This window comes from Chiloscyllium plagiosum, chromosome 19, assembly GCF_004010195.1.
Source record: "Chiloscyllium plagiosum isolate BGI_BamShark_2017 chromosome 19, ASM401019v2, whole genome shotgun sequence".
Taxonomy (NCBI): Eukaryota; Metazoa; Chordata; class Chondrichthyes; order Orectolobiformes; family Hemiscylliidae; genus Chiloscyllium; species Chiloscyllium plagiosum.
This window is the reverse complement of record NC_057728.1, coordinates 13,953,749-13,967,408: the sequence shown is the minus strand read 5'-3', so window position 1 is coordinate 13,967,408 and position 13,660 is coordinate 13,953,749. Positions and strand designations below refer to the sequence as shown.

At 44.2% G+C, this 13,660-nt stretch overlaps 1 protein-coding gene across 4 annotated transcripts in view; it reads right to left on the bottom strand.

Annotated features, from left to right (window-relative positions):
* The window catches only part of pot1 (protection of telomeres 1 homolog), a 330,564-nt gene that overhangs the window by 33,129 nt on the left and 283,775 nt on the right, over window positions 1-13,660 (bottom strand). For all 4 annotated transcript variants that reach the window (XM_043709136.1, XM_043709133.1, XM_043709135.1 and 1 more), the window contains exons 11-12: window positions 7,180-7,361; window positions 4,457-4,545 (exon numbers count right to left, since the gene is read on the bottom strand). In XM_043709136.1, coding sequence (XP_043565071.1) covers window positions 4,457-4,545; window positions 7,180-7,361 — 271 coding nt within the window. The remainder of the gene's footprint in view (window positions 1-4,456; window positions 4,546-7,179; window positions 7,362-13,660) is intronic.

Sequence of the window (13,660 nt, the reverse complement as noted above, 5' to 3'; positions counted from 1 at the left end):
CTTAGCACAGCCAATCCTCTTAACCTGCACATGTCTAGGTGACGGTAGGAAACTGGAACACCCTGAGAAAACCCATAGGGAGAATATGCAAACTCCACACAGAGAGTCACTCAAGTGTGGAATCGAACCAGGGTCCCTGGCGCTGTGAGGCAGCAGTGCTAACCACTGAACCACTGTGTTACCCAAAATGTGGAGACTCATTGCAAACAGCAAGGAAAGACCAAGGTTCCTTAAACCCATTGTCCTTTTATCAATGACTTTCTTTATGGAAAAGAAACTCTGTGAACAGTCTGTGCTGAGCACTCAGGAGACAGCACTGGCTGCAACACAGCTGCTGAACGGAGCTTGACAATTCTTCAGCAATAGCACCATCTAATGGTGAAGAACTTCCACTGCTGTCAATGATTTTCTGAAGTCAGCAAAGGAAGAGGGACAGAGTGTTGTTTAAAAAGTAGCACAAAGTGTAGGTGGAAGTGTGAAGCCTGGACCTGACAGTCACTGTGTGGTGAGTGAACTGTACTGCGAGGTGGTTTATTCATGAAGGCTAACGCTGACTCTTCAGAAAGCTGACTGGAAACTACTATAGTCTAGGCTGTTGGCAGCTGGTGAGGCAGCAGGCTTATGTTGAGATGTCAGGAAACTACTTTCCATGCTGCTTTAACCTCAGGCCGAGTGTGATACACTGGAATTCTGGTCACGTATCTACCTACAGCAACTGTGATTGGAAACATCTCAAACCCAGCTCTCCTCCAGCTGTACTATTGTCCGACAGAATAGAGATTGTGGGGAGGAGGGCACTATTTACGTTTAATAAGTAATGAAATGTGTTCTGGACTAGCTTCCATCAATGTAATAAATATTTGGGGAGGGAGATATGACAGTCAGGATGGTGTAGTAAATCCAATGACATTTGCAAAGTTCCCAGTATAACAAATACCTATCATTTAGGTGTCATTTGATAGACATGATAATTTAGTCATTATCAACAACCCATCATCACAGGGACAGCAATCAAATAGATGCTTGGTGCTTTGATTTAAGCAATAATTAAACAATAATTAAATAATTAAACAAGTGCATAAAAAACAGCATCATAAGGAGTTGAAAGTGTGTGGGATTCACTTGGAGGTTTTGTGCTGAAACAAGGAGATGAAAGAAAAGAGGCAAAAGAGTCTTTCAGGACCAGGATGGGAAATGTGATTGTATGTATCTGTTTGGGTGGAAACAGACTGGTCTAATGGTGTTTCACTCTCGTAATTTCAACATACTTCTCTGTAGCTCCAAAGTCACTCACTTCCCCCATCCAACTCCAGCCCAATTCAAATCTCAAAACATTCCACAATACTGGATTTTCAATCTAGGATTGAGAACCCAACACCCAGATTAGATTAGATTACATTACAGAGTGGGCCCTTCGGCCCAACAAGTCCACACTGACCCGCCGAAGCGCAACCCACCCATACCCCTACCCTACATTTACATTTACTCCTTACCTAACACTACAGGCAATTTAGTATGGCCAATTCACCTGACCTGCACATCTTTGGACTGTGGGAGGAAACCGGAGCACCCGGAGGAACCCCACGCAGACACGGGGAGAACGTGCAAACTCCACACAGTCAGTCGCCTGCTGAGGATTATCCAAGGTCCCCACCCTGCACTGTATTATTGATTTGCTAGTGTTCCATTACACTCCTGCCTGTACCTTGTAGGCAGTGGACAGCCTTTGGGGAGTCAGGAGGTGAGTTAATTGCTGCAGGATTCCAGCCTTTGACCTACCTTTGTAGCTGCAGTATTTATATGGCTAAGATCAATTCGGTTTCTGGTTGATAGTAACCTCCAGAATAGGAAATTCAGTGACAGTAATGCCATTGGATGTCAAGGGGTGGTGGTTAGGTTGTCACCTGGCATTCGTATGTGGTGTAAATACTATTTGCAACACACAGATGACTGCCTAGATGGCTTCTACTGAAAGAAACCCATACCCCCATCCTGAAAACTGGCTTTGGAAAACACAAGAACAAAATAAATCGATGCAGAAGTCAGCCTCTCCGCAATTCAGTAAGATCTAGTTCAACACCATTTTCTTGCACTTCTTCCAAATTCCTTGATAGCTTTCTTCACATTAAAAACATCGATGGCAATCTTGAACATGGTGGGGCCACAACAGCTTTCTGGGAAAAGTCAGAGACTTCCAAGTTGCTAATTGCCTGCTCAATGTTGGAATGTGTTAGTCACTGATTTTGGCTGTAGCACCTCTCTCCGTTCATATCTGCATAGCATCAGGAGTCATCTCTTCTGAGCATAGTCCTAATCTCCCAGCAACCATCCTTACAGCCTGGATGATGGCCTTAGGATATGCACCATTTGGGACTCAGAGAGAACCCAGACAGCTGGCCCAGAATCGAGACCCACAAGATCCACGTTGTGTGGTGACACGCCAGCTGGACTTTCACTGAGGGAACGTCTTTGCCATTCAGGAATCTGGCAGGTTCGTCCAGTGATGGATACATACTTGGATCAATGATCCCCAGATCTGAGGTGATCTAGCAATGGTGGCTCAAGGTAGATGTCGCCTCCAGGCCTCCAGATTAAGGCCTTTGTGACTGGCCTGATGAGCTGCCAACAGAGAGAGGTGGAGACTACCTAAGTCCAAAGCTGATGCTTGGAACAATCCAGAAACATCTAGGTTTCACAGCTGTAATGGAGAGACTGCGAGGCTTCAGGTCATTGTGGTGCCGAGTGCAAATATCCGAAACCATCTCCCTGGAAGGATGGCAGCCTTGTCTGGCACTGTCACAGTTGGCTAGTGCCATCCTCCTCGTGCAGCTTCATGCTGTGCTCCTGTGGACACCTCCTGACCAGGAAAATGTCTCTCAAGTTCCTCATTACTCAGTCCAATGTCAGAGTAACCTTTCAACTTCCACACCAAAACTTCATTCATTACCGGGCCTTCCTCATCCCATTCTGATGCTTAAGTAATGCCAGGAATCTCTTGTTCCTCTCAAGAGTCCAGTCGGGAGTGTGGTGCTAGAAAGGCACAGCAGGTCAGGCAGCATCTGAGAAGCAGGAAAATCGACATTTTAGGCAAAAGGTCTTCATCAGGAATGAGGCTTGGGCAAAGGTAGCTGAGAGTGCAATAGGTGGATGGAGGTGGAGATAAAGGTGATAGGTCGGAGGGGAGGGTAGAGTAGATAGGTGGGAAGGAAGATGAACAGGTAGGACGTCATGAGGGCGATGCAGAATTGGAAGGTTGGAACTGGGATAAGGTGTGGGAAAGGGGAAAATGAGGAAATTGGTGAAATCCACATTGATGCCGAGGTTGAAGTTGAGGCATTCTTCCTCCAGGTGTTGGGTGGGTAGGGAGTGACGGTGGAGGAGGCCCAGGACCTACATGTCCTCAGCAGAGTGGGAGGGGGAGTTGAAGTATTCGGCCATGGGGTGGTGGGGTTGATTGTTGCGGGTGTCCCAGAGATGTTCTTTGAAGTGCTCTGCGAGTAGGCGTCCTGTCTCCCCATTGAGATGGCATTGGGAGCAGATACATATATGATGTGTTTAAGGTGTTGCAGGTGAAACGTTGATGAATGTGGAAGGCTTCTTTGGGGCCTTGGACGGAGGTTGGGTGGGTGAGTGTGGGAGCAGGTTTTGCAATTCCCGCAGTGGCACTTTCCCCTGCCTGACTTTCAATGTGCACCCACACCCAAGCCCACTCACGTGGTCTTCTGAAAATTCAGTCTCTGACATCTGACTGTAGGAACATGGCTGTTACACAGCAAGATACGAAGAAACCTGATGATTCCTGATGAAAGGCTCCTGCCCGAAATGTCGATTTTCCTGCTCTTCGGATGCTGCCTGATCTGCTGTGCTTTTTCAGCACCACTGTAATCTTGATTCTAATCTCCAGCATCTGCAGTCCTCACTTTCTCCATGAATAAGCCATGAGTCAATGTCAAAATATGTCTTTCATGGGATGGGGATATTGCTGACAAAGCTGCCATTTATTGTCCCTCCCTAACTGCCTTTGAACTGAATGGATTGACAGCCATTTCAAAGGGCAGTTAAGAGTCAATTATACAGGAGTCACATGTAGGCCAGTCCAGGTAGGGGTGACAGATTTCCTTCCCTAAAGGACATCAGTGAAAAGATTGGTTCTTACCACAGTCAGCGACAGTTACCATGACTATTACTGAGACTAGTTACATACTGCACATTTGTTAACTGCTGTCAGACTGCACGAGCTACCAGCCTGGGTTCTGAACCCAAGTCCCCAGAACATTCACCTGGCTCTCTAGACTACACCAATATCGGTCCTGACATAGATTCAGTCACATACAAGGTGAACCTCCCATGATAATCCACTTAGTCCAAACTTATCTTGTTTCTCCAGTTTATCGATGCCTGGAGTCTTTGACCAAGGTCAGAGGTAAAGAGCATATTACAGAGTCCATGTTCCTACCTGATGGTCTTTTTGAAGTGTTAAGAATGTCTAGCAGTGAAAGATCTCCCAGACTATCTTGGTCTGCAGACAGAGCAGATTCTAAAGACCTGAAAGAAACAAATATCCCTGAGAATATCACACCTGCTTATAGAAATATAAAGTTAAGCTTATTATGACTAGGACAGCAAAAAAATGATCTGTGTGACTGTGACCAGTGGTGTGCCACAAGGATCGGTGCTGGGTTCACTGCTTCTTGTCATTTATATAAATGATTTGGATGTGAATATTGGAGGTATGGTTATTAAGCTTGCAGATGACACCAAAATTGGAGATGCAGTGGACAGTAAAGAAGGCTACCTCCAGAGTACAACGGGACCTTGATTAGATGGGCCAATGGGCTGAGGAGTGGCAGATGGAGTTTAATTTAGATAAATGTGAGGTGCTGTATTTTGGAAAAGCAAATCAGATCAGGGCTTATATACTAAATGGTAAGGTCCTGGGAAGTGTTGTTGAACAGAAAGATCTTGGAGTACAGGTTAATAGATCCTTGAAAGTGGAGTTGCAGGTAGATAGGATATTGAAAAAGGCATTTGGTATGCTTGTCTTTATTGGTCAGTGTATTGATCTTAGGAGTTAGGAGGTTATGTTGCGGCTGCACAGGACACTGGTTGGGCTACTTTTGGAATATTGTGTGCAATTTTGGTCTCCCTGCCACAGGAAAGATGTTGTGAAACTTGAAAGGGTTCAGAAAGATTTATGAGGATATTGCCAGGGAGTTGAGCTATAGGGGGGAGGTTGAATAGGCTGGGGCAGAGGGTGGTGTGTGTATGGAATGAGCTGCCAATGGAATGGAGGAGGCTGGTACAATTACAACATTTAAAAGGCATCTGGATGGGTATATGAATAGGAAGGGTTTAGAGGGATGTGGGCCAAATGCTGGCAAATGGGATTAGATTTAAAAAGGATATCTGGTCAACCTAGGCAAGTTGGACCAAGAGGTCAGTTTCTGTACTGTATATCTCTATGACTTCAGACATCAATGCCTTTTGTGTAAACTGCAGACAATCAGTAAGGAAATGGAAGTTCCACTATCCCTGAAACCTGATACTTTGAAAGCGTATGCTGTTTATGGGTTACGTGGTAATAACTTTGGTGACTCCAGAGTTGCAACTTTATAAAACTTGTAACATCTTTAGAAAACACTGGTGAGGCCATACTTGGAATACTGAGTGTGGCTCTGGTTGCCTCAACATCGGAAGAATGTCGATGCGCTGGAGAGGGTGCAGAGAAGATTCACCAGGATGTTGCCTGGGATGGAAGGTCTCAGATCTGAGGGGAGACTGGATATGCTGGGTTTATTCTCCTTGGAGCAGAGGTGGCTGAGGGCTAGCACACAGTATATCATTAGAATCTTTCCCTGTAGTAGACAGGTCTAAGGCCAGAGGATACGTTTAAGGTGAGTGGTTTAGAGAAACATTTTTTTCACCCAGAGGACTGTAGAAATATGGAACGACTATGACTCTATGTTGCCTGAGAGGGTGGTGGAGTGCCTGAGCAGGTACTCTCACGACATTTAACAGGCACTTAAAGATGAGTGCTTAAAATGCCAGGGTACAGTAGCCTATGAATCCCAAGTGCAGTTAGGGATTAGTGTAGTTTGGTGTTTTTTTTCAGTGGGCTGAAGGGTCAGTTTCTATGCTGTATGTTTCTATGACTCCACTCATGGTGTGAGGAAGTTGTTTACTGGAGCTGCTGCCTTAAATCTGTCTGTAAACCTTTTCACCTTAAGACAATGGCTCTTTTGAGTGATAGGGACACCATCATTCTGCATATAAAACACAGCAGATTACAGAAAAAAAGCAAAACATTGTTTTATTCCCCAATCCTTCTTAACCTTGCTAATCTCTATGATTGCTGACTCGCTCTCAGTCCTTTCAGCACTGAGCTTTGGAATTTCTCCCCTCTGGCTCTCTCTCTTCCCTTAAGATGCTTCTTAAACTCTCTCACATTGACCACACTTTTAATTACCAGTCCAATATCATGCTATCTGGTTTCTGTGGGGCACATAGACAGAATACCTCGAATCACAATGCTTGCTTCTCCACGATCAGTGGAGAAGGGGTCAAACAGCAGTGAGAGAGCTGGTGCTGGCCTCAGGAACTGGCCTACACTGTCTGAAAGAAAATCTCAGGAAAGTTGTTCAAACGAACTCATCAATATAAGTGTGCCGTAAGTACAGGAATATCTCATCCTTTTCTGCCTCCCAGTAACCAGCATGAGGAAATTGGCCAAGGAACTGGATGACACAGAATTAAAGAACTAGGGGAAGATGAGGAAAGTCTTTTTATTTAAAAAAATGTAGCAAGTTCTGGTGATCTAGAATTGGTTCAACAGCAACTTCCAACAAAAAAAAAATCAGTGTTTGCTATGAGGAATGAGGTGGAGTGTGACTGATTAAATAGCTCTTTCAAACTGCCATTACATGCAATGATGGACCTCTTCCAGAACTGTATTATTCTGCTATTCAGATGAAAGGCATGAGAGCTTTCTCTAATTCCCCCATTACAATCTTTCAAATGGACTCGTGACTTCCCTGTCAGAACGTTTTGCCACTGCTCTTGGAGCAGGGCCTGCTTTCACTGACCTGTTAACCCTAGCACTCCAGGGTCTGACTTCTGGCAGAGGCTGGCAAGCTTTATGTCTCTTTCAGTGTGAACTGTTTCTGCACCAGTGCTACTTACTGCTTGAGCTGCTGAACGGCGCTGCAGTCTGCCGGCATTATTGTGATACCTCGCCCATAGGAAGTTCCTCCGTGAAGGTGGAATCCCATCTCTGGCACAGGGTCCAGACTGATGCTCGGTTTCTCAGTGGTCGGCGTTATTAGCTTGGCGTGAAGGTTGTGGATTGTCAGGTACATTCCCACCTGGAAAAGGTTTTTTTTAGAAAAAAAAGAATCCTCACCGTCATTGCTCGAAATAATGAAAGTAGGAGCAAGAGTAGGCCAGTCAGCTTGGATCATCACTGATCGACCAGCTCAACACCATTTTCCTTCATTATCCCCATATCCCTTCATATCTTTAACATCCAGAAAATATTTGTTAATTTAGCGGCGCACCTTCATGTATATGAATTTTTGTGAAATCTGGGAGCATAAAGGGCCCATCACCCATTTACAATAGTGTCTGCTTCATTGCTAAAATAGTGCAAAATACATCCTCACATGTCGGTCTGCATCATGAACAATCACAATTTGCCTTCGAGCCTTTCTTAAAGTTTATTTGGATTTTGGATGATGGACTTAAAACGTGAGATATACTGCTTTAAACCAAGGAGGCTGTAAACAGATAGTGTGGTTTTACAAATCATGTTTACTTGAGCACATAGTGAATTGTATATAGTGTTGCCTTTTCTTGGAAGCAAAAGCATACTAAATGGGATCAAAGTGTTTGGAACTAGGGGACAACTGCTTGACGGCATTGTATAGATTGACTCCTGAGCAGGTGACCATCGCTGTTCTCAGGGCAGTGCACAATGCAATCAGCTAGCCTCTGAATAGAATCCATTAAAACTCTCTCTTCCTCTTTCCTGAGTGGAGATGTACCCAGAAAGTCTCTCATAACAGCTAGCCAGCTTCCTCTTAGCCTTTTCCTGCAATTTCCCCACCGAGGAAAGAACGAAACACTTTCAAGCACATTGAAAAGACCAACTCTGAACATCGGTGCACACACAACCTTGTGTCATCATTAAAGGTTTGAACAGACGAAAAGAAAACAACTTTTATTGAAATCCGTGGTTTGGACTGGTATTAATGAACTCAGATTCTTTTTCATTTCCCACTCATAATATATCGTCTATCTGCTGTGTCTTTAAGTGAAAGGGATGGGGGACATTTAAAAAGGAATAGCATTTAAAGGTTATAGATAGTAATTCCTAGTTCATAAAATATGTATGTGTCATATTCAAATCAATTAAATACTGTTTTCATACCCCTAATTCTCAAAGAATATACAGTCATTTGCACATGTCTATCATTTAAAATTGGGCTACTGATTAACAGCTAAAAATGTCACTTCCCCATGCACTTAGTCTATAACTATTAACAACCATTCTTATTTTCAAATGCATATTTATCCAGCACCATTTTAAAGAGTTATCCACCTCAGCACTGGTTGTTTTTATGGAGAATCTGCTCCACTCATCTACAGTCAAATTAATAAAGCTTCATTTATTTTTAAGCTTCTTCACATCAGTCCATGCCAAACAGCTGCCTTCTAGGATTCTGCTCCTCCAAGTCCCAGAACCATCCATAATCTGCTATTCTTTAGCTGGAAATCAAATCAAACTTTCAATTAGAAAAAAACAATCCTTTTTTTCCTAAGATATCTTTTGTCCATGTCTCTTTCAGTCACCATGGGCCAGGCACCCTGTAATGTTCTGCAGACATGTGGCTGGGCTGCATAAAATAGTGTCTAAAGTGTCAGAGTGTTACAAGGGGACATAAATTTAAGGTGAAGGGTGGAAGGTATAGGGGGGATGTCAGGGGTAGGTTCTTTACCCAGAGAGTGGTGGGGGCATGGAATGCACTGCCTGTGGGAGTGGCAGGGTCAGAATCATTGGTGACCTTTAAGCAGCAATTGGAAAGATACATGGATAGGTGCTTAATAGGACAAATTTTCGGCACAACATCGTGGGCCGAAGGGCCTGTTCTGTGCTGTATTGTTCTATGTTCTATGTTCTAAACAGAAGATAGACTTGCCTTTCAAAATCACTGTTCATGCCCTCAGGACGCCCCAAGTGCTTTACAGGCAATGAAAATGTTCTGAAGTGATGCCATTGTTGTAATTTAGGGAAGATAGGACAAAAAGATAAAAGAATGAGAGTGGTCCTAGGAGAAGAGTACTAAACTGGGCCAAGGCCAATTATATCAAAATTCAACAGGAGGTGGGAAATGTGGATTGGGAGCAGCTATTTGAAGGGAAGTCCACATTTGATATGTGGGAAGCTTTCAAAGATAGGTTGAAGGTAGTGCAGGATAAGCATGTCCGTTTGAAAACAAGGGATACAAGATTCATTAACTACGGATGACAGGAGAAATCGTGCGACTAGCCAAGGGGGAAAGGGAAGCGTACATAAGGTCCAGGCAGCTAAGAACAGAACGGTCCTTGGAGGAATATCGGGAGAGTAGGACCAATCTTAAACGAAGAATCAAGCGGGCTAAAAGGGGCCATGAAATAACTTCAGTGAGCAGAATTAAGTAGAATCCCAAGGCCTTTAATTCATATATAAGCAGCAAGAGGGTAACTAGAGAAAGGGTTGGTCCACTAAAGGATAAGGAAGGAAGGTTTTGCGTCCAACCTGACAAAATAGGTGAGATTCTCAATGATTACTTTGCATCAGTGTTCACTGAGGAGTGGGACATGATGAATGTTGAGATTAGAGATTGAAGTTTGTTTACTCTGGATTACATTGACATAAGGAGATTTTTTGAGTAGGCTAAAGGATATTAAAGTCAACAAATTCCCAGGACCAGATGGGATTTTTCCCAGGTTGCTGAAGGAGGCAAGAGAGGAAACAGTTGGGGTCCTGACAGATGTCTTTGTAGCATCCTTAAACACAGGTGAAGTGCCAGAGGATTGCAGGGTTGCTCATGTTGTCCCCCTGTACAAGAAGGGTAACAGGAAGTTCCAGGTAACTACAGACTAGTGACCCTGACGTCAGTGGTGGGAAAGTAGCTTGAGAAGGTACCGAGGGATAAAATCCATTTATATTTGGAAACGAATAGGCTTATTAGTGATAGGCAACATGGATTTGTGCCGGGGAGTTGGTGCCTTACCAACTTAATATAGCTCTTTGAGGGTGTGACCAAGTTGATAGATGAAGGAGGGGCTTATATGTCATATACATGGACTTCAGTAAGGCATTTGATAATGTTCCCCATGGTAAAGTAATGGAAAAAATGAAGTTGCATGGTGTTCTAGCTAGGTGGATAAAGAACTGACTGAGCAACAGCAGACAGAGAGTAGTAATTGAAGGGATTTTCTCGAAATAGAGAAAGGTGACTAGTGATGTTCCGCAGGGGTCAGTGCTGGGCCACTGTTGTTTGTGATATACATAAATGCTCTAGAAGAGGGCACTGATGGTATGATCAGCAAGTTTGCAGATGACATTAAGATTGATGGAGTAGCAGAAAGCATAAGGGACTGTCAAAGAATACAGGAGGATATAGATAGACTGGAGAGTCGGGCAGAAAAGCGGCAGATGCAGTTCAATCCAGGCAATTGTGAGGTGATGCATTTTGGGAAGTCTAATTCTAGATCGAACTATACTGTAATTGGAAGAGCCTTGGGAAAACTTGATGAGCAGAGAGATCTGGGAGTGCAGGTCCATTGTACCCTGAAGGTTGCTGCGCAGGTGGATAGAGTGGTCAAGAAGGAAAATGGCATGCTTGCCTTCATCGGACGTGGGATTGAGTATAAGAGCTGGCAGGTCATGTTAAAATTGTACTAGACTTTTGTTTGGCCACATTTAGAATACTGTGTACAGTCTGGTCGCCACATTACCAAAAGGATGTGGATGCTTTGGAGAGGGTGCAGAGAAGGTTTGCGAGCATGTTGCCTGGTATGGAAGGTGCTAGCTATGAAGAGAGGTTGAGTAGATAGGATTGTTTTCAATAGAAAAAATGGAGATTGAGGGGCGGGACCTGGTTGAGGTCTACAAAATCATGAAGCGTATACACAGGGTGGCTAGAGATAAGCTTTTTCCCAGGGCGAGGGATTCAAAAACGAGAAGTCACATGCTCAAGGGGGAACATGTGGAAAGTACTTCACACAGAGGGTGGTAGGTGCCTGGAACACATTACCAGCAGAGGCAGGCATGGTACATTCATTTAAAGTGCCCCTGGACAGATGCACGAGTAGGTGGGGAGCAGAGGGATACAGATACTTAGGATTTGGGTGATAGGTTTTGACAGTGGCTTTGGATCGGTTCAGGCTTGCAGGGCTGAAGGGCATGTTCCTGGGCTGTAAATTTTCTTTGCTCTCTGGTTCCTGCAATAAACTGCTCCAGAGAAGAGTCATATTCAACTTCAAACACTAACTCGGTTTCTCTCTCTACAGATGCTACCAGACTGCTTGAGTATCTCTATTGGAGGGGTCAAGAATGGGGAAGCTTTAGATTGAAAACAAAATGCGGAAAATGTGGGGTAAACAAGGAGAAATTGGTGACAGTGCTACTAACTGAGCTACACTTGACAGTCTATGTTCTGAGGTATTCCAGTCTCCAAAGCAAACATGATGTACAACTGAATGTTTAATGGAAGACTTGAAAATAATCCTCACGCTACAGTCAGACAATGAGCCTACACTCACTGTGTAGGGGCAAAGTGGAGGAAGAGACTCCACCTTGAGATTGTCCCAGTCTGGAGACACCTTCCTGAGAGAAGGCAAGGACAGATTATCGGAGAAAAGAAAAATTCTGCTGTCTAAACGAGTTACCCTCAAAACGCTAACGAGAATGTAAGGCAATCTTAATTTAGGGCTACAACTAACAAATAAGGCCACAGTGGAATAATAATAATGTGGAATCTGTCAATTTTATTACAAAGCAAACATTTAATCAGAGCTGTCCTCGGAGAATATCTGCAGCGAGTCAAACAGTTATCATTCTAAATTACTCATTAATTGAGCCAGGCTTTTGAAATCGACTGCCTAAGGATTCTTACTCTAATATAACACACACGTACTTCGGCGGCTATGTTAGCTGTCAGTGCCAGGCCTATTTAAAAGAATTTCAGTTTAATCCGTGGCTGCTTTCAGGTTGTGAATAACCAGTGCATAGAACAACACTGAACCCCACTAAACAAAATACAGGCAACTGGAAGTGATTCAGGACAGTTACCAGGAAGAGTTTCTGAATTTTGCCACTGAGTGGGAAATGGCTATGTTTTCCCTGTGAGAGTGACGCTCTGAGTGACATCATGGAGCTGTGAATCTGCCTAAAAAGCACTTATTTAAAATGTCACTGTCAGTATCTAATTACGCTAATCGGATGTTAAATGCCTCGGAGCTAAAGGTAACAAGGCAAACTGCTGTTGTGAAATAACTAATTGTAAATAAATGTAGTCAGGGTCAAGGGCTTCCTGAGGTGCAGAGGTAGAGTCTCTACCTCTGATCCAGGAGACCCTGGTTGAAGTCCTACCTGCTCCAGAGGGATATAACAACATCTCTGAAGAGGTTGACTTGAAAATAACCTATAGTTGTGATTGAGCTGTTAATGTGATAGAATTTTCACATGGGTCCTGAAGGAATGTTTAATTGCCAGACACATTCCCTTTTCTGAGCGTAGGGCCATCAATAACCCCAGTGGGGGATAGTCTCCTCCTAAAGAATTGAGACTCCGTGTCTATCCTCAACACAGACAGTAAGATCTTCACCAAGGTGCTGTCTTCTCGCCTTTGCTTCATGCTAGAAGAGAACATCAACATTGATTGGTCCTATATGGTCCCAGATTGGAGAACTGATGATCATCTGGTCCAGGCCCTGATCCAGCTTTCCCAAAGGCCTTGTTTTCTAGCACCTCCTTGTGGATGATGAGAGTCTGAGAGCAGTCAGGTCCGAGGAAGTATCTGCCACCCAGATCCACTTTCTGTAAACCGATTACAGTCAATGGTTCCCTGATGGTTCCCTTCATTTCAGAAGAGGAGTGCATTAGGGCTGCTCCTTTTTGGGCCCTCTGTATTCTCTCGCATGGAGAAACACCCAGGGCCTGTTAAGATAAGATTGGTGGGTTTGGTTCTGTGCAAGATGGTCCTGGAGGTATTCCTCTCAGCTTGGCCTGGTGACGTGCCCCTTGTGTCTTGGGCGGTACGGTGGCTCAGTGGTAAACACTTTTGCCTCACAGCGCCAAGGACCCGGGTTCGATTACTGCCTCGGGCAACTCTCTGTGTGGAGTTTGCACATTCTCCCTGTGTCTGCATGGGTTTCCTCCCACAATCAAAAGATGTGCAGGTTAGGTGAACTGGCCTTGCTAAAATTGCCCGTAGTGTTCACAGATGTGTAACTTAGGTGCATTAGTCACAAGTAAATGTCAAGTAATAGGGCAGGGGAATGGGTCTGGGTGGGTTACTCTGAGGAGGTTCGGACAACCACTGGTCCTATGCACCAGGAAGTATATTTTCCCATGTCCCGTTCCAGAATCGAATAGGCAAAATGTTCCAGGCACCTA